Source organism: Natator depressus, chromosome 17 (genome assembly GCF_965152275.1).
Source record: "Natator depressus isolate rNatDep1 chromosome 17, rNatDep2.hap1, whole genome shotgun sequence".
NCBI lineage: Eukaryota > Metazoa > Chordata > Testudines > Cheloniidae > Natator > Natator depressus.
In genome coordinates, this window is record NC_134250.1 from 17,580,750 (window position 1) to 17,602,815 (window position 22,066).

The 22,066-nt window shown below is 42.1% G+C and overlaps 1 protein-coding gene across 5 annotated transcripts in view; it reads left to right on the forward strand.

Annotated features, from left to right (window-relative positions):
• CAMKK1 (calcium/calmodulin dependent protein kinase kinase 1) overlaps nt 1-22,066 on the forward strand; it is a 200,154-nt gene that overhangs the window by 98,235 nt on the left and 79,853 nt on the right. For all 5 annotated transcript variants that reach the window (XM_074974887.1, XM_074974891.1, XM_074974888.1 and 2 more), the window contains exons 3-4: nt 8,798-8,845; nt 11,638-11,691. In XM_074974887.1, the coding sequence (XP_074830988.1) occupies nt 8,798-8,845; nt 11,638-11,691 (102 nt within the window). The remainder of the gene's footprint in view (nt 1-8,797; nt 8,846-11,637; nt 11,692-22,066) is intronic.

Consider the following 22,066-nt stretch of genomic DNA (forward strand, 5'->3'; position numbering starts at 1 on the left):
CAGTGAGGTGGCAAAATTTACAGATGATATAAAATTACTCAAGATAGTTAAGCTGACTGTGAAGAGTTACAAAGGGATTTCACTAAACTGGGTGCCTGGGAAACAAAATGGAAGATGAAATTCATTATTGATAAGTGCAAAGTTATGCATGTTGGAAAACATAATCCAAACTAGCCATACAAAATGATGGGTTCTAAATTAGCTGTTACCACTCAAGAAAGAAATCTTGGAGTCATTGTGGATAGTTCTCTGAAAACATCTACTCAGTGTGCAGCAAGCAGTCAAAAAAAGCTAACAGAATTATAGGAACCATTAGAAAGGATCGATAATAAGAAAGAAAATATTATAATGTCACTAGAGATATACATGATACTCCCACACCTCAAATACTGCGTGCAGTTCCGGTCACTCCATATTAAAAAAAGATATATTGGAATTGGTCAACAAAAAAGGTTAGGGTTCCCTCTAAGGTGCGCGGCTGTGCAGGGGCTCAGGGCTGCGGTTGGGAGAGATGCCTTTCCCCCAACACATACCTGCTGCAACAAGGAGAGGCGCTTCTTAAATGAACCTACCGCGGCGGGGAGAGGTGCTTCTTCCCGTTGGCCACAGCACAGACCTGCCCCAGACTTGCGGGGGCAGAGAGAGGCACCTCTCCCCCCGCAGCTCAGGTGCTGCTGTGGGGAGAGAGAGAGCTGGGGGGAGTCCTCTCTCCCCACTGTAGTCCCTGGGCAGCTTGCACCCCAAACCCCTCATCCCTGGCCCCACCACAGAGCCCGCACCCCCAGCCAGAACCCCCACCCCACCCCGCACCCCAACCCTCTGCCCCAGCCCTGAGCCCCTCAGCCCAACCCCGGAGCCTGCACCCCCAGCCAGAGCCCTCACCCCCACCCCGCATTCCAGCCCTCTGCCCCAGCCCTGAGCCCCCTCCCACACTCCAAACGCCTCTGCCCCACGCCCGCCACATGAAATTTGTTATGTACACCTCTATGGAGGTGATGTGTCACACATCACCTCCATAATGGTGCACATAACAACATTCATTCCGCACATGCATGGGAAAAATTAGAGGGAACACTGTTGGAACGGTTTTCATATGAGGAGAGACTAAAAAGACTGGCATTGTTCAGCTTAGAAAAGTGACAGCTAAGGTGGGATATGATAGAGGTCTGTAAATCATGAATGGTGTGGAAAAAGTGAATATGGAAGTGTTATTGACTTCTTCATATAACACAAAAAGCAGGGGCACCCAATGAAGTTAATAGATAGCAGATTTAAAACGGAAAAAAAAGAAGTACTTTTTCACACAATGCACAGTCAACCTGTGGAACTCATTGCCAATGGATGTTGTAAAGCCAAAAGAATAACTACGTTAAAAAAAGAATTAGATACATTCATGGAGGATAGGTCCATCAAGAGCCAAGATGGTCAGGGATGCAATCCCAAGCTCTGGGTCTCCCTAAACCTCTGACTGCCAGAAGCTGGGACGGGACGACAGGGGATGGATCACTCAATAATTGCTCTGTTTGGTTAATTCCCCCTGAAGCATCTGGCATTGGCCACTGTTGGAACACAGGATACTGGGCCAGATGGACCATTGGTCTGACCCAGTATGGCCATTCTTTTGTTCTTATTTTCATAGAGATTTTGTTTTCAGTAAGCATATAACACAGTAAAATCCTATTTTGTCCATTTATATAACATCTTGCAAGGTACTGAGCACTCTGGTCCTGATCCTGCAACGTATTTAAGCACACTAGGAGGCCCATTTAAGTAAAGATAAGTATGTGCTTAAGTGTTTTGTAGGATTGGGCCCAGAGTGTTTGTCACATTGCTGGCATTGCGAAATAGATGTAGATATATATAGATAGATATAGATATAACGTGTATATAATATAGGAATATGTATAATTTTAAATAGCAAAGACAATAATATACTGAATATATGAAAACAATACTAATTGTACTAAAATTTCCCACATTAAGAGGTTTGTTTCTTCTGAATTCATTCTGAAAAATATGGTATCAGAATTGATCTGTTCCTCTTTGATTAAAAACCAATAAAACTTTCGTACTAAACATTTAAAATTTGTTGTATCTTTATGTGCAGCTTTCTGGCTTTTGCTGTTTTCCGTGTATCTTATCCACTCTTCTTCAGTACTGACTGCCTCTTTCTATATATACATTGCTGCCAACAGAGCTAATGTAGTCCTGTTATTGCAATACCTAGGGCTGGATCCTGCTCCCTGTGAGGTCAATAAAAAACTCCTATCGACTTCACTGGGAATAGGATCAGTGCCCAGGTAATTTCTTTCATTGCTGATGTACTGTTACCTGCAAATGTCAGCAGTGGTGGTTACAGCGGTATAATTTAAGTAATAATTTCCCCTATTCTTTTAGTTATATTTCACCACTGTTTCTCACATAAAAAGTACTGCCGTATTTTGCATATTGGTGACTACTATGGAATACTGCAGCTGTAAACTTTAACATGCTTTAAAAACATAATTTTTATACAGATACATAACTCCTTAAATATCACCTGTACATACATCTCACAATGATTAAGAGAATCAGTATGACACAGGATTTCATTAGAGACCTTACATGACACTCTTTATTGAACTAGAATGTAAATGTCACACCTAGTGGATCCCTGTAACCCTTATGGACTTTGCCAGCTGGCATCAAGTGATCCTTGGGTCGCAGAGGGGGACCCAGATAAGATATGCATTGTCTGAGGAGAAAAACAAGCCATCTTTGGGAGATGAAATCTAGGTTGCCTCTGTTTATGCAACTGCCGTGTTGAAATTAACAAGCAAAAGCTGGAAATATCTAGGTTAAATGGAGTCTTGAGTGCATTAAGAGTGAAATGCATCCATGTTCAGAGAGCCAGCACAAGGTCTTAGGCTCCACTTAAGGCCTAAACCACAATCTATTCTTCAACAGTTTGCATGGAACTTCAGTGATGCCTATGTCTTGTGCTGGCCCCCTGCATGGAGTGAATGTCACCCTGCTTGCAGAATCTCTTAGACAATTCCTGCACACCCAAAAACTCACTGAGGAGGGATGAGGGAAGCCCTTGAACTAATTAAGCTCAAAAAACTATTGCAGTGGAAGAATTTCTACCTTAGAAGCTGGCAGTCTGTACTTTCCTGCTTGCCTGTCCCCCAAGGGCATTCTCATTAAAGAAAGCTGCTGCTGTTCTAACCACTAAAGAACCAAGTTTAGTAGCTAAATTTCTTGTGGATGTTGTGTTCAATTCTGCAATGCACTTAGTGAAAGGCTGCTATGCTGATGGGCCTTTTTCTGTTAGGGTGAAATTCACCCTTGTGCAGAGGGGCTGTGCAAAGTGGGTGCCCATCTGAAACCCTCAACATTTCATCCTTGGTGTATTTACTTTTCATTTAATCCATGGCATGGTATAAAGTGTAGAGGGGAAGAAGAGAGGAGGCTAGTAGTAGCTGCAGAAGGGAGTAAAGCATTTTAAAGGGTTGTGACAAGGTATGCAAGCCCTTTAGTGTCTTGTGGTGGAGTAGCTGTAGCCATTACATCCCCCAGAGCTGAGTCCTCAGGGAAGGTCTCACTTAGGCAGACAATAGGGTGAAGAGGATTTGTGGGTGGTTATATCCCAGCAGGGGTCCTGGAGTGCATTTCCTGACTTCCATCTAGGAGTGCCTAAGTTTCCTGTCCCTGCAGTAAGCCTGGTTAGACACAGGGCCTGGAGTCCTGTCGTGGCTCTGGGATTGGAAAGGATTTTCAGAGTAGAAGCCAGGACTCTGAAACCTAGGAGATATAAGTTGCCCTTGTTTGTACCTCTTTGACCCTTCCTATGAAAATACCCACAGGAGAGGCCCTACAACCTCCTGACATCTGGCTGCAGTTCTCCCCTGTGGCTTGGGGAAGCTGCACAGACAGTCGGGCATGTGGCCTCGCAACCCTACAGAGTTCAGGAATATGCCAGTCCTGCAGATGGGCTGTTCTTCTGCATAGCACGTCTGCTCCCTATTCCTTGCATGTGCTGTACTGGCAATGGGCAGATTATTTCCTCCCAGAGGAAATAACAGGGATTTGGCTTTCAACATCTTTGTGCCTTTTCTAGGATCCACCAAAGCCATTCATGAGGAGCCCCTGTGCCTCAGTACTGCTCTTGCCATTGCCTCCTTGCTGAATACCACCCCACAAAGCCACCTTGGCTGTGGTTGTGTTGTGAGGTGGGATGGCGATGTACATTATTTCTGATAGGGTCAGTGTTAACTGACACCAGGAATGTTCACAGGCATGTTCACAGAAATGTTCACATTTCCAGCCCTGCTTCCATGGACCCCTTTTCCACTTGCTATGGGGCCTCTGCAGGATTTGGGGGAGGAGGGAGTAAATTATGGAACCTGTCCTCCCTTCTGTCCCCTTCTCACTGGCCTATATCCACTGCCAGTCTGCTCTATTCACACTAGTGATCAGCTGGGATCCTAGAAATCCATTTGCCCCAGGAAAACGCAGAATTTGTGTTTTTACAAAGAATCTTAAGTTTTTACATTTTGTGAAAAAATGAAAACATATACAGTAGAACCCCGTTTATCCGAGCCTTCCTTATCCATTTCTCCATATTAACCAAACTGGGCCGGTGGGAATCGGGCTGACAGCCCCGGGCTCCCACTGTCAGCGCCGAGCGGTGGGGTTCCCACTGTCAGCCCAAATCCCACCACCCAGGGCTGACAGACAAAGAAGTATTTGGTACATGTAAGACGTACAAATTGCAGTTCTATTAATTTTATTTTATTATAATGATTGATGGCACTGGTAGACTTCCAACTTGCTTAAAAATTGTAAATATATCAATAAAACGTGTTTGACTGATACCTATTTATAGGGTGGCTAGGGAAACTAAAGTTCAATGTGGCATTTTAATCACGGAAGAACATGGATTTTTATGTGTTTTATTGGAGAATTTTGATTTTTTTTGCATGACAAATTAGGATCCCTGGTGATCAGGCCCAGAAGGGTCTCATGTCCTGTAGCAGTTATTTTCAGAGACACACAGGTGCATTGCTCCTCAACAAGCAGCATTTTGGAGCTTGTACCAGTATTCTGAAATCTGAATCCCAGGCCCCATAGGAATCATCCAAACCCTAGGAAAATCTAACGGGAAGGAAAAAAGTTCTGTCTTCAATTTCATGTACCTTCAGTAAAGTGCACAGGATACAGACTTGCTTTGCTTATATGCTCAACAATACTCTGCAACAGCTACTGCCTGTACCATAAGCCACAACTGTCTGTTCAGATGTCCTACGCTGGTGTCTTATGATGTTATACCATGGGCTGACTATTGTGAATTTAGCAGCAGTCCAATGGAGGCTCATCAGTGAATGCTCTGACAGCATACTCTTCTTGCTGTAGATCATAATGGAAGTCACATGGTGTGGTTTCATTAAAACACAGACGTTTTGGCTCCAGCAGAATAAGATTTCACTTTAATTTTTGTGGAATGCTGTCAGGATAATAAACACACTGCAAGATTTGTTTTCTTATTTCAGTAGGACTTATTAGACCTGAAAGAACATATTTGAACTTGGTAATTTATCCTTCCTCTCATCTTTTTATTTTCTTTTTGGTAGAAGCTGTTGATGATACAGGATCTCATTTTCAGAAGTGCTGAGAAACTGCAATTCCCAGTGAAGCCAGAGGAAGCTTACGGTCTCTGAAAATCAGGCCCTCAGTACCTAATCATTCTGGGACAAATTCTCTCTTTATTTACATTGCCTCACTTTGAATTTCAATGGGAATTAGGGACCTAACTCATTTAGGCACCTTTGTAAATCCCAATAGACACATATCTGCATCATTACGTGCCTAAGTGCCTTTGTAAATCTAGCCCAATGTCAATCTTGTTGTTGACTTCACTAGGACTTGGATTGGTCCCATACACACGTTGCCTCCTTTGTTTAGCATAGTTCCTAAATGAAAGTCCACCTCAGGATGTGCTATGCTCAGGGGTAGATCTGTGTCAATATTTAGTGGTGCTGCACACATTGACAATTCTCTCATGGTTGCTATGTATCCAGCATGTGTTTAATGTGGAAGATATTCCTAGAGTTCATGCTATGCATGCACATACTGCTACATGTCTTCTGCACCTGATGCACCCTGTGGAAGGTTTTAACTCATTGCATTGTATCTAATGCCCAAAACTTGAATACTCATGAGTGTCCTGCTAATATGGAGATATTGGGCCAGATTTTGAAAGGTATTTAGGCACTTGATTTAAATGGCTGTTAGGCACCTAGATGCATTTGAAAATAGCAGTGGTGACTGTTTTCACCTTTAGGTGCCTAAATACCTTTAACAATCTAGCCCATAGCGCTCATGTGGGCTTTTGTAGTCTGGTGATGATATCTTTGTTTAGAGCCAGAAGCATGTCTGGCTTTGTTTCTTAGGCTGCAGAATTACCTAGGTAAAATTTCACCTGAGACAACTGAACCTTTGATGCCGGAGTTTTCAATAGGCCTCTGATCCATGTGTACTTAGGGCCCTGAAGGTGGTACAGTCCAGAGAACCTTGAAAAAAATGGCCCTTGTTTCATGACTCTCAAGGAGCCTGATCCAAATGGAGTCTTTCTATTAATTTCAATGACTTTTGGATTATAGCCCATATGTAAAAGTTACAATTGTTGGTAGTGTGTTGGATGCCCTCCTTGTATTATCTGGCTGCTTCACCTAGTTATTCGGCTCTTCCATTACCCCAGATGACTGAGCTGATCTTGACTGCGTCCTCCTTAGTTGCCCATGTGGTACACCAAGCTACTCCTAGAAGAGTCTCAAGAAAAGTATTGTCATTTAGGAACAAAGGGCCAGATTCTGATTTCAGTTATATTCAAAGCCCTCGATGGGATGGGTCCAGATGATCTAAGGGACTTTATCATACTTCAGGACCACATCCTCCCACAAAAGTTCTGTTCTTCAGGAACAATGGAACTGTCCACTTCAGGAGTAAAACTCATATGCAGGTGATAGAGCTTTCACAGAGGCTGATCCATGACTGTGGAATTCACTGCCACTGGATCATAGAACAGCCACGAACCTTACCACCTTCAGGACAAAATGTAAAGCTCACTTCATCCACTCAGTTTTCCCACACAACAACAGATAAAAATAACCCTGCTCTTTCAGAGGGATCAAGAGAGACCCACTACCAGGCATGTCTCATCTAGTGTACTGTTTTGCATGGTGCTCACATTCCATGTTGAGGAGTGGTAATGTAAATGTGGAGTTACTTTGGATTTACACTGATGTAATAGATATCAGAATCCAGCCCCATATCTTTTTTTGTGATGTTTCAGGACAAAAGAATATAGCTGACATTCATCAGTAAAAGAAAGACAGAAAGCTGGTGTGCTTCTTGCAACTGAGCTAGCTACTTTTATGAGCTGTGATATTATCCTATTCTATTATCAAGTGCCTTTATAAATAATTGGAATGTGATAAACAAATCCTTTGCTGTACAAAATGGAATAGAATCCTGCTCAGTGCCTCTTTGTCTTATTATTCGGGGTAATAGGCATGGAAAATGAATTAGAGCTGGCTGAAATTTTTCAAACACATTTTTTCCCCAAACTTTAGGGTTGGGAGGGAGGAGGGAGAGAAGAAAGGAAGGAAAACACAAAAATGAAAACAAATATTGTGAAAACAGTAGAGGAAACAAACATTTTCCAAAAAGCAAAAAATAGGTGGGTCTGTTTTGAACTTTGCAAAATGAAAACCACTTTGAATTTTTTATTTGTTTTGTTTGTGAAATTTAATGTTTAATTTTTCAGACCACTCTGACACAAACATATTGTAGTCACTTAAGTCACAGAACTGACTGTGATGCAAACCAGGAGCAGATCTGATGGATAAGTAGGTTCCATAGTTATATAGTTACTTTTCAGAGTAGCAGTGCACTTTACAATACTGTGAATTTTAAGTTTCCAGTGAATTGCATCCTATCCTTAATGGAGCATTAAAAGAACACCTTTAGCTCCCTAGATGGAGCACAAAGAAAAGGAGGACTTGTGGCAACTTAGAGACTAACCAATTTATTTGAGCATAAGCTTTCGTGAGCTTTTCGTAATCGGATGGAGCACATGACTCATAAAACAGTGCAGATCCCCATGGAGCTGCCCTGGGCACGTAGATCAAAGGTCCCACACAGGCAGCATGTTGTACTCCTGCCTTGACAGTTGTAATGAACTCAGTTGGGTGGGCTTCTGTCAAATCTGGGTTTTTTTTATTCCACCCTAATTACAATTACAACGATCTGAACCTAGTGGAATTTCACTCCTTGCTAACTCACAAATAGAGGTTAATGCAGTTTACAGGTAATTGATTCCAGTAAATATCAGATCAATTTGAAAGTTCATTATTCTTTTTGGTAGTCTTTTAAATGAGCTTGCCTGAATGCTTGTTTCTTTTAAAATGTGTATTCTGGATGTTTGAATTCTGTTCCTTTTAACTGCAGTGGTTAGATACAACCCCCCAAATTTTAAACATAAAAGGGCCAGATTCTGCTGTGATTTATACCAATAACATTATTGAAGTGAGTGGAGTTACTCCAGATTTACGCCTGTGTAACTGAGCTCAGAATCTGACCCATAATTACTTTGTTCTATTGTCATAAATATGCAGTAACTATAACTTAACATATAATGGCTTAAATAAGCCTTAATGCTTCTGTCTTCAGGATTTTTTCTTCTCTTGGTACTGATTCAAGTTCACAGTAACTCCCTTTTACTAATACCCAATTTTTTTCTTTTTTTGATCTGCAGGACTGTGTACAATTAAACCAATACAAGCTGCAAAGTGAAATTGGCAAGGTATGTTAGTGTAATTAAGGTTTCTATTACAGTAGCACCCAGCAGCCCCATTTGTGCTACACGCACACCCACATGAAGACACGATTCCTGCCCTGAAGACCAATATAGTATATAAAGACTATATTCAGCCTTCCTTTTCTTCCTTCTTATTTGTCTTATCAAGTTTTGCTCAAGATCAGCATTGAACTACTTTCTCTGAAATCTAAATTTATTTTCCTTCCAACTGAAGGTGTTGAGCTGGCTCTCTCCCAGGGTGTTTCTTCCCAAGGTAACACCAAGGTCCTTTAATGAATTAATTCAATGAGAAAAGAAAGATAAAGGCAGGCACTTGTTCTCCATCAGGACTGGTTAAATCTTTATTTCCATGTAGAAATTGCTGATTTAATTCTATTCTTTATTTAAAAGTCTCAGAATGTTTCAGAAGAGATTCACTGAAAGTTATTTAAAGGTCTGAACTGGTGAACAGTTCAGACACCTGCACATTTGGACTCATGCCATGTGTCTGCAGATGGATCAGTAAATGATCGTTCCCTAAAGGCTGTACTTGCTATTGCTATCTGTGTATTCCATTTGGAAGTGACTACATCTGCTTCAGCAGGTAGTTTCACCAAAAAGGTTATTAGCTCAAACTTCTCTAGGGCTCACAGACTCTGACCACTTCAGAGAGATTTCTTCTTACTTACAAACTGACTATGGGTCAGTAAAGCGTCCAGATTAGCAAGCACCAGGTTGTAGTAGAGTAGGTGTTTCAAAAGCATGCTGCGATTCTGCACTGCAGGCAGTCCCTGGGGTGGCAGTAATTACTGTGTGTATCGAAACATATGTGTGGCTCATTTCCAAGTTTTAGCACCTGTTTTCTGTGACAAGAAGCCACAGTTGCTGCCTTCTTTTTGTCCTTCATATGCATGCAGGAATGGGGGAAAGGGCAGTGGGTGGTTTCTGTTGCGAGGCTTTGAATGTACCTGTCTAGATTAATTGTGTAAGGGTATAGTACACACAGAGAGCAGAAACAGGGAGAGGATATCGGAGACTCTTGCTAATTCTCAATTGCGCTAATCTCCAGACTTGACAATTTTCATTCACAGATATTCTCCCAGGGGTCTCAGATATCAGAGAGAGCGCTCTAAGCAGTTCTCCTGTCACCAAGACTTTATGACACATATGCAGCTTACCACAGCACATTCATTAGTGGAAGTTTACCTTAAAAAATTAAAATAGAGATCGGTCCAGGCCAGGAAGTTCAGAGAGATGCAATTCTGAAGGTGTTTGGACCTGAGTCTTTGGTTTTGCCCATGGTAGAGTTAGGAACCAGCTGCAAATTCAGATCTGGCTCCAGACATTTCCATGGTTCCAGGGTGTTTGGATCTGGGAATTCTCTTTGGGCCCCACCTCCATTTAAAGCTAAATTACATCTATCAGAATGAATTAGCAAAGCCCCATGCTTGATTTTTAAAAAATTATATTTCTTTAATTAGGGCCATATTACAAGACGCTTACTCTCCTTGTGTAGTACCTTACTCTTCCATTAGATCTATGGAGGTCAGTGAAGAATATATTATTATTCAAGGTGAGTAAATGTATCACAATCGAGCCCTTAAAGTGAAACTCACTCTTGTGCAGAGGGCCCACCAAGCCCTATGCACTCCTTAAGACCCACTTAAACCTTATTTTGGTGGCTTTAGTGGGACTTAAGTAGTGGACAGGGCTTGTGCAGGCCTTCTGCAGAGGAGTGAATTTCCCCTTTACTTTCTAATCTGCCACATTAAAGAATTCACAGTGGGCCGGATCCACAGCCCAGTAAAGTCAGTGGAAAGACTTCCATTAATTCCAGTGGGTTTGGGGTCAGGCCCAAAGCTTTGCTCACCAGCCCTTCATGAGATTTACGGTCTCATTCCAACTCTTAAGTCAATGGAAATGCTCCTACTGATTTCAGTGGGAGTTGGATCACACCCTTAATATAGTTCTTATACATGTATTCAATGGGCAACTGTTGGAGGAGGAATCTAGTTGTGGTTTAAAATTCTGGCCGTGTAAAATGTATGAAGTTGACAGAAAACTAGACGAAATTTCAGTAGTTTTACTTTGAGCTCCTACTGGAGCTGTCATGTTCCGCATGCTCTAGTACTGACCTTTCCATAAACTGCAACTGACCAGGCAACACACACTCGTTAGAACTGTGCCAGTTAACATCAGCTGAAAATATGACCTGCAAAGTGTTAATTTCTTATAAATTCCCAGTGCATGGAAAGACCTCGATGAAAACGGTGGAGGCTTCCAGTTGTGAGGGGGTGAATGAAGGGAATTTTAAAAACTAACACAGAAACAAAAAGACTTTTAAAAAGTAAATTTTCCCCAATGTTCAACTTGTAATAAAAATATAACCTTGGCTCAGGGCGTTGCTGAGGATTAATAACTGGTTGGAGTTAATGGCCTGAGGCAGTTCCTTCCAGACAGTCGTTAATCCTCAGGAAATGCTCTATGCCTCCATCATTATTGGCTAAATGAAATAGCTGCCAGGAGAGGAAGGACATTTTCCCTGGCATTGAACATAACAATGAAGAGGAGAGAAACTTCCTTTGCCCCTGTATGTGTCCTGGTCCATCTGAGTTGCATTTCGTAGGGGGATGGGAGCTGCACTGTATAATGGAATCTGGCATCACATGGAGCTTTTGCTCAAGGCTGTTGAGGGTACTTCTTATTTTTCACTGCAAGGCCAAACACAATAAGCCTTGAGCAGCTGGCAAACAAAGCAAGGCAGCCGAACTGACTGTGTAATTTGTGTTTATTTATAGGGCTCCTATGGTGTTGTGAAATTGGCCTACAATGAGAGTGACGACAAGTATTACGTAAGTGCTTCTCTCCCCATATTACTGACTGGTGTTGATATTTCTGATTCTTTTTTCACATCCCAGAGAACTAGCTCTCTCCTGCTTTTTTTTTTTTTTTAAATCCTTCTGAGCCACGTGGCCTGTGAGTAGAAAATCAACCTGATGGGGCACGAGGCTACACTTTTCAGTGTGTGTGATGCAGAGCAGTGTAATGTGAGCAAAACCTAGCGTGAAGTGGTATGTAATGAGTGGAGATGTTGGACATATGTTTCAGAAATAGGCAGGCAAACTTATTGCTGAGCTATCTTGACATTTTCTAGATATGAAAGAGGTCACCTGAAATGAGAGATCTACCGTGCTTTAAAAAAATCTGCCTGGAAGGAACAGGCACATTTCATAACAGAATGTTGGGCCTTGTATGTGATACCCCTAGCGATTCAACCCAGCACAGCACCGTGTGGTTTCTTTGTGACAGCACTGCATGTTATACTATTCAATTAGCAAGTCAATGTTTAGCTGTAGGGAGTGTTGCCTAGGGGATAGAGCGCTGGGGTGGGGCTCAAGAGACCCGGATTCTATTCCGAGCTCTGCCACTGGATTGCTGGGTGATCTTGAGCAAGTCACTTCCCCTTGTCAAGCCTCAAGTTCCCCATTGGTAAACTGGGAGTAATGATGCTTACATCATTGTAAAGTGCTTTGAGATCTACAGATGAAAATTGCTGTATAACAGGTAGATATTATTATAATGAAGACTATGGAAAAATCAAGATATTATGGTGAAGGGCTCTGTAGCAAGGCCTGCAAATAAGTAAAAATCAATCAGTCTGTTGTATAGCTAATTGTAGGGTTTGGGCTTATAGACTCAAAAATGCTTCCTTAGTTCGGGACACATATAAGCACATACTTAAGTCCTTTCCTGAATTGAGGCCACAGGTTTAAGACTTCTACTTCTAAATAGCTGTTAAATCAAAAAAGCCCAATACCTGTCACGTCAAACCCACAGATAGGGTAAACCTGGAATCTCTAATCTGAACCCCTTCAAAATTTTCTAGTGAGGGGTGGATTTGACTCCATAGTCCTATACCTACCCTTGTAGTTTTTGTTCTGGATTGGATCAAAAACCACAACACCGTCCATTTTTTTTTTTTATTTGGATGTATCTGAAATCTCGTGAGAACAGCTGATCTTGAGCGATTTCTACCACTTTGCAGGCAGAAGTCCGAATCCAAACATAAACCTTCTTTGGACCCAAACCTTTGACAGGGTAACTGATTTGGTGGATAGGGGGAATGCGGTGGACATAATATACCTGGTCTTCGGCACATGACATTCTGATAAGTAAGCTGGAGAAATGCAGGCTTGACAGAGCTATCATTAAGTGGACATATAACTGGTTAAACAACTGCAAACAAAAAGTCACTATTAATGGAATGATGTCAGATTGGAGGGATGTCTCAAGTGGAATTCCACAGGGATCTGTTCTGGCTCCAGTGGTGTTTAACATCTTTATTAATGACCTGGATGTAGGACTAGATGTAGAGAGACTCGGATGTAGAGAGCACACTGATGAAGTCTGCAGATGACACAAAACTAGGGGATGTTGCCAGTGCTATGGAGGACAGAGCTGAAATTCAGAGGGTTCGTGATAAATTAAAGAACTGGGCTATAGACAATAAAATGACATTCAACAAAGACAAATGTAAGGTGCTGCACTTAGGGAAGAAAAAACAAAGGCACAAATACAGAATGGGGGAAAACTGGCTTGGCAGAAGCACTGCTGAGAAGGATCTTGGAGTTGTGGTGTGTATCAGCTTCAACGTGAGTCAGCAACGCGATGCTGTTACAAAAAAAGTAAATGCAATTTTAGGTTTAAGTCACGGGACGTGATAGTACCGCTCTACTCAGTGCTGATTAGGCCTCAGCTAGTGTACTGTGTCCAGTTTTGGTCACCAATGTATAGAAAGTATGCAGAGAAACTCCAAAGGATCCAGAGGCAAGTGACAAAGATGATCAAAGGGATGGAATGCAAGCCATACAAGCAAAGGCTGAAGGAACTGGGTATGTTTAGGTTGGAAAAGAGGAGGTTAAGGAGGGATATATTAGTGGTATTCAGATACTTGAAAGGTTGCCACAAAAAAGAGGGAGGAAAGTTGTTCTCTTTTGCCACAGAGGGGAGGACAAGAGACAATGGGTTCAAACTATAGCATAGCAGATTTAGATTAAATCTCAGGAAAAACTTCCTATCTTTAAGAGCAGTAAAATGGAACAGACAGCCTTGGGAAGTTGTGGAAGCTTCTTCACTGGAGGTTTTCAAAAGGAGACTGGATAACCATGTGTCTTGGATGGTTTAGACACAACAAATCCTGCATCTTGGCAGGGGGTTAGACTAGATGACCCTTGTGGTCCCTTCTAATGATTCTAACCTCAGTCTAATTTTAGTGAGGATTGGGATCTGAACACCTCCCTATCTCTGTGAAATCGAAGATCCACACTCAGCTTCTTGGCCAACATTCTGAAGCACTATACTATAGAGCAACCCCAGACAAGGCTGGCCTCCTGGTCTGAAGTTTCTTTGTCTGAGTGTGGTGTGGGAAACACGCACCCCATGGAGTGGGGGAAGCTTCAAGGCTAGAGTAGCAGCCACAGAGCAGCTCCACTGCTCATCGTCTGGGAAGAAGCGGTTCTTCCCCACCACTCACTCTCCATGGAGGGCCCCAAGTACTTTGGCTGTGCAGACCACTTAAGTCCCACTTAAATCCAGTTTTGAGAGCTTACGTTGTACTTAAGTGGTGCATAGGCCTCTGATGGCCTTCTGCACAAGAGTGAATTTCACCCTGAAACGAGGATTTGCCCCTTAGGGGTCAAATTGGAGAGTTCATAAATAGCAGACTGCAACTGATATTAGTCACATCGCTTACTGCACTTCTGGAAGGTGTTCCGATATTATGGTGATGAGCATGACATAAGAATCTATATAAAACAGAATAGACTGTGCCAGTGCCAGGAGATACCTGGAAGTCTGACTGTCCCTACAACTGTAGTGATTTGCATTCTGTGTGTGAAACTTGCCCCCATTCAGAGAGGCAAGTCAAGGCCTATGGACCACTCAAGCCCCCAGCACAAGTAGGGTACAGGGATGAGGAATAAGCTCTCCAAATTGGTTTCTCATTTTCACGGTAATAAGAAGGAACTTTCACAAACAGCCACCCTGTTGCTCAGATATTTTTTCTTCCTGACTTGCAGTTTTGCTACTGAGCTAACAGCTTTTTTAGCATGACTGTTAACATCATTATCCAAGATTATCCTAGCCGGTCATATTTCCAGCTAGTGTGAAACTGCATAGGAAATATATTGAAATGATAGAAGCAAGAAATGATGCAAAATCTGGAAAAGACACCCTGAATCTATCCAACTGGATGGGATCGCAATTGTTTCCATGCCATTCACTTTCCAGCTGACTCAGCCCGTTAATTGAAATGTTTGCTGTTCCCATTAGTTCCTCTTTCTGTTCTGGCCTCCTAACAAACTCTGCCCTATTGTGCTGATTTGGGTGGAAACTGCATATTGCACAAGACATTGTTCTGTATGCAGCACCGAGTGACATGCTAATACAGTCATTTCTATGAATCCCCTCCTCCCACTTCTACCTGAGAATGCCTCTGTAACATGGAGGGAAGCAAAACACTAAACATTTCAGATTTATTAATGCAGGAATTTTAATTTTATTTCCTGGGCACGACTTTGTTTACTGAATGTGCTCAGTGCTATACAGAGGGCTGGTTCAGTGGACCTGGGGGATTGTGTAGATTAGGAAAAGAGGTCAAATGTAGGTTGGGATTATCTAACCCTAATGATATTGTGATCATTGCACTTGTGTTAGATGCACGTTAACACCTTTTGTATTGGTTTAGCTGGTGAACAGCTAATTCAGGGTAAAATGTGCTAACTTGTCTTCATTAGGGAAAAGGTCCGGGTGAGTGAACACGTTTACTAAACACCACTTAAACTCAATTTCTTTTTCTAAACTAGACAAATCTTCAGAGGCGAATGCATCCGATGAAGTGAGCTGTAGCTCACGAAAGCTTATGCTCAAATAAATTTGTTAGTCTCTAAGGTGCCACAAGTACTCCTTTTCTTTTTGCGGATACAGACTAACACGGCTGCTACTCTGAAATCTGCAGCCAGAGTGTACCACCTACTGCTAGGAAGATTCCATTTCAGCCCTGATACCTCAGCAGAGACCCTCAGACACAAAACCCATTTACTCAGACTTTGTGCAAAGAAGGAGTAGAGGTCCACAATGATCCATCCTCCAAATCCCCAATAGACTTTAAGGCCAGAAGGGACCATTATGATCATCTATCTGATCACCTGCACATTACAGGCCACAGAACCTCTCCCACCCACTTCTGTAATAGACCCATAACCTCTGACTGAGTTACTGAAATCCTCAAATCATGATTTAAAGACTTCAAGTTACAGAGAATCCACCATTTGCACTAGTTTAGACCTGCAAATAACCCATGGTGCAGAGGAAGGCAAAAAAAAAACCCCACCCAGGGTCTCTGCCAATCTGACCCAGGGGGAAATTCCTTCCTGACCCCAAATGTGGCAATCAGTTAGAACCTGAGCATTTCGGCAAGACCCAACAGCCAGACACCAGCAAAGAACTCTCTGTAGTAATTCAGAGCCCTCTCCATATAGTACCCCCTCACTGGCCACTGGGCATATTTTCTACTTGCAGTCTCACAGCAGCTATTTACCATTGTAAGCAGTCTCATCATACTATCCCCTCCAAAAACTTATCAAGCTCAGCCTTGAAGCCAGTTAGGTTTTTACTTAAGAACATAAGAACGGCCATACTGGGTCGGACCAAAGATCCATCTAGCCCAGTGTCCTGTCTTCCTACAGTGGCCAATGCCAGGTGCCCCAGAGGGAATGAACAGAACAGGTAATCACCAAGTGATCCATCCCCTGTCGCCCATTCCCAGCGTCTGGCAAACAGAAGCTAGGGACACCATCCATGCCCATCTTGGCTAATAGCCATCTATGGACCTATCCTCCATGAACTATTTTGCCCCCACTGCTCCCCTTGAAAGTCTGTTCCAGAACTGGACTCCTCTGATGGTTAGAAATCTTCATCTAATTTCAAAACTAAACTTGTTGATGTCCAGTTTATATCCATTTGTTCTTGTGTCAACATTGGCGGTTAACTTAAATAACTCCTCTCCCTCCGTGGTATTTATCCCTCTCTCGTATTTATAGAGAGAGAGCATATCTCCTCTCAGCCTTATTTTGGTTGGGCTAAACAAGCCAAGCTCTTTGAGTCTCCTCTTATAAGATAGGTTTTCCATTCCTCTGATCGTCCTAGTAGCCCTTCTCTGTACCTGTTCCAAGTTGAATTAATCTTTCTTAAACATGGGAGACCAGAACTGCACACAGTGTTCCAGATGAGGTCTCACCAGTGCCTTGTATGATGGTAATAACACTTCCCTATCTCCCCTGGAAATACCCCATCTGTTGCATCCTAGGACTGCCTTAGTCTTTTTCACGGCTGCATCACATTGGCGGCTCGCAGTCATCCTGTGATCCAACAGTACACCCAGGTGATGGTCTTTCTTCTCCACTGTTGCTTCCAACTGATAAGTCTCCAGCTTATAACAAAAATTCTTATTGTTAATCTCTAAGCTTACACTTTGCACTATTAAATTTCATCCCTGTGATCAAGGCTCAAAACAAAGGATACACCAAAGCAGTGGCAGGGGGAGGCCTGGGTTTTTCAACGCCTCGGGCAATAGCAAAAAGAAAAATATCTGACTGCATTGAATGTCTGCTATTTTACAACCCATGGTGGAGGGGCTTGCTACACAATTGACCCAACACTTTATAAGACAAGGACAGATTGCTGCAGCAGAAGAGTAATAATGCTAGATTTTTACTCCATTGCCTTCACACGTCATTCTTTTTTCTGGTGCAGCCATAAAGGGAGCATTCCCTCACTATTGTGTAAAACTCTGGAATTTTGTTGGCTGATCATCCTGTGGGCATCAGTGTCGGTATTCTGCCGTGTTACGAATTGTGATGGGGAGGCTTCCAGTTTCCTGAGGTGTTGAAATACCCTGGAATTTGACAGATTTTTTTTTTAAAAGCTTAAGAGAAATGGTAGAGAATTGTGTAATTAGCTAATGGTTGCATTGCTCCTCACATTTCCCTGTGTGTTTGACGGACATGCAGCTTTTAATACCAAGATAAATTGCATGTTGTTTCACTTATCGCTGCTGTCTGAAACCGTGTTACAACAATACACTTTGACAAGAGTTGTCAGGCAGCCGAAGGGGAGATCTAATGCAAATGTGTAGCACCGGCAATTACCAGGAGCAATTCTGATCATGGCAATTGGGAGAGGGGGCTTTTTTATTCTTTGTTTTCCAAAACCAACATTGCCAATTTCTCTTTTTGTCTTCATGTTGAAAAGTGACAATAAATAATTGGAGAAAATTAGCATTTGAGTGGCCTGGAATTGTATATGGTATGTAGCCGAACCTCACACATTCTATTTCAGTACAAGGAAGTGTTGCCACCTAGTTTAAAGGAACCAGAGAATGATTGTGCAAAAAAAAGTATATACCTATAAACAGGACAAAACTTATTTTTAAGACTCAGTGTTTTATTCACGTTACAAAATCCTACACAGTGCAAAATCGCAGTGTATGATCCTTTACATGATAGTTGCTGAAGAACGGGACAATGTGCATTCTGTGTTGATTACTGCAGAACTTTTAAGCACCAATAGCCTGACTCAATTCTTGTGAAAGTCAGTAGAAAGAATTACTATGTTAATGGATTTTGGATCAGGCCTCAAATTAGGCCTATCCCTTTTAGTAAGAAATCAGTGATCATCCCATGTGCAAGCAGGACTTTATTTTTTTCTGATTTTGACCTTCTATTAAAGGAAAGGTAGAAAAATGGAAAGAATCCCATTGACTTTGTTGGGCTTAGCCTGCTAAAGCACAGGCCTCTACCATCTGAGTTCATCTATGCATCCGATGAAGTGAGCTGTAGCTTATGCTCAAATAAATTTGTTAGTCTCTAAGGTGCCACAAGTACTCCTTTTCTTTTTGCGAATACAGACTAACACGGCTGCTACTCTGAAACCTGTCATCTGAGTTCAGTCCCTGCTGCTAAGCTCTGGTTGGAGCCATTACACCAGCGTTTGCAAAACTATGCCTAGGAACCCTTACAGCTGTAAATATTTCAGTGTTATAGTTTGCAGTAGGTGCATTAACAGTGATTAGAAAAAAAGGCCAAGCACCTTAAAAGGCAAAAAATACAAAGCAGAAACAACATATGTCCCTGTGGAGGTCTAGTCTGGAGTAAATTTGCTGATGAAATTTGAGCCTGAGAAGCCTCGGGCCATGTCTTTTTCCCGTTTTTAATCTCTGAAACAGCTTATAGCACAAAATGATTGAGAAGGACAATTGCCGTTCCACTTTTGGACAAAAATGATCCCATTCCATTTTTTTCCTGCAGCTTCTTGATGGAGATGATAACGATTGAGTTTCGTCATGAAACCTTTCCAGATGCAGCCATAAATCCTCCATTAAAAATCACACCAAAAAATAGGGAGGGATGGGTAGCAATCCAGGTTCCTGGGACATAGATGCCATCGCTCAGTCACACATTACGCATGCAACTCGTTCAGTGATCAAGAAGGATGGAATGATCGGATGTAAACTGTTTTAGATGATTATATGATAAACAGTGCTTGGGATTAGTGATGACAGATTTATTGTCAGCATCTGAATAGCATGATATGCAGGCACTAATGGCTTTCCCTTATTCAGCAAAAGAGGGTTTGTAATCCCTTTTCATTGGGATGTCATTCTGAAACATGGGAGATAAGGGTAAAGAATAGATGGGGGGCTTATTGGAAATAGACAGGGATTCTTTTCCGCTTTCCCAATGGGACATTTAATCCAACAATGGTATAAGATTATTGATAATAATAATGCTTTGAATGTGTATCACTTTCCATATGCAAAGTGCTGGACAAACATCAATCCAATGTATCTTCTATACAGCTGAACCTCTATAGAGTGAGCTTGGGTATACAGTAATTGAAGTCCTCAGCTGTCTCAATGCATTGCAATGTGCAGATGGCAAGTCCACTTACAAGGCCCAGTGCTGCTTATTGCCCCCATCTGAAATAATGGAAATTTTGTTACTGGCTTTACTGAAAGCAGGATCTGAGCTATAGTCAGCATCAGATCAGATCACCAGAACTTCTGAGTTACAGAACTCCTCCTGATCTTTAACCTTTCATCTCAAAGATACCAAAATCCTCTTTTATTGGGTTATTCCCCTAAAGCAGTTTAGCCCTTTTGATTATGCTCCTCAATACACTCGGACTGCAGTAATGCTATGAAGAAAGTAGTAGGCTTAAATATTGTACAGAGGTTTCCATTAATCAGAGAAATTGTAACATGATCCCCATGCTGCCTCCCAAGAACACACACCATGAACCACATTCTCATGAAATCAGAAAGCGGCAGGAATTGGGCGCAGGGGCATAGATAGAGAAAACTACCTGCACCATTTGTTTCTGAAGAAGCTATTGAGGCACTTGTCAGTACTAAGGAAAAATCCACCCACAAGATTCTGAGAGAATTCTGTGTCTGAAAGGCATTGTTTGGATAATTAGCTTTGCTTGAGAGCGGAAATGGGTTGGTTGTTTCACGAATGCATTGCCTTGGTGACAGCTCTGCTTGAGCCTGGAAGGAAGAGAGACTTGCTAAATCCCCATTGTATCTCTGCTGTTATGCACAGCTAGGATTTGCCTTTCCAACTTTCACTGTAGTGAAAACTGGACTTTGATACTGTTTGTTCATGCCTCTATTCTTTGTGGTAATTAAATGACTCCTGCTTGTTCCGTAAGAAACTTTGCTGTTCATCCCACATGAGGATTTAGAAAACAGTGGGATGGATTATGATCCAACCTCTTTGCACTGCTCTGATGGCACAAAGGGGCTAGAAAGCAACCAGAGTTCTGCAGATGGGGAGTTCCCAAGGGTTGGGGAGTCACCAGTCGACAAAAAGCTGGTGTAGCCACAGCTGCAATATAGGAAGCAAGTCCGAATGCTGTCATAGGCTTCACAGGTTTCAGAGTAGCAGCCGTGTTAGTCTGTATCCGCAAAAAAAAACAACAGGGGGACTTGTGGCACCTTAGAGACTAACAAATTTATTAGAGCATAAGCTTTCGTGGGCTACAGCCCACTTCATCGGATGCATAGAATGGAACATATAGTAAGAAGATATATATATATACACACACACATACATACAGAGAAGGTGGAATTTGCCATACCAATTGTAAGAGTCTAATTAATTAAGATGAGCTATTATCAGCAGGAGAGAAAAAAACACTTTTGTAGTGATAATCAAGATGGCCCATTTAGACAGTTGACAAGAAGGTGTGAGGATACTTAACATGGGGAAGTAGATTCAACATGTGTAATGACTCAGCCACTCCCAGGCTCTATTCAAGCCCAAGTTAATGGTATCTAGTTTGCATATTAATTCAAGCTCAGCAGTTTCTCATTGGAGTCTGTTTTTGAAGCTTTTCTGTTGCAGAACTGCCACCCTAAAGTCTTTTACTGAGTGGCCAGAGAGGTTGAAGTGTTCTCCTACCAGTTTTTGAACGTTATGATTCCTGATATCAGATTTGTGTCCATTTATTCTTTTGCGTAGAGACTGTCTGGTTTGGCCAATGTACATGGCAGAGGGGCATTGCTGGCACATGATGGCATATATCACATTGGTAGATGTGCAGGTGAACGAGCCCCTGATGGCGTGGCTAATGTGATTAGGTCCTATGATGGTGTCACTTGAATAAAGATAATAGCTCATCTTAATTAATTAGCCTCTTACAGTTTGTATGGCAAATTCCACCTTCTTTGTATGTGTGTGTGTGTGTATATATATATATATATCTTCTTACTATATGTTCCATTCAGTGTATCCGATGAAGTGGGCTGTAGCCCACGAAAGCTTATGCTCTAATAAATTTGTTAGTTTCTAAGGTGCCACAAGTACTCCTGTTTTGTTTTTTTATAGGCCTCATACAACCTTAACTACATTACAGTATCCATACAGTGGCCATGTAGTTCCTTTCAGGTGAGTTATGAACAGTTGAGATGACTGGGTTACTACTACTCGCTTCCCTCATTGAATGTGAGAGCACTGCTTTACTGGCGTCTAAAAGTTGCTGTATCCTTAATCCTATGACAGGGAGGAAGGATGGTACAGTGATTAGGACACTACCCTCGGACTTGGAAGATTCAGGTTTAGTTCCTTGCTCTGCCACAGACTTTGTGTGTTCATGGGCAAGTCACTT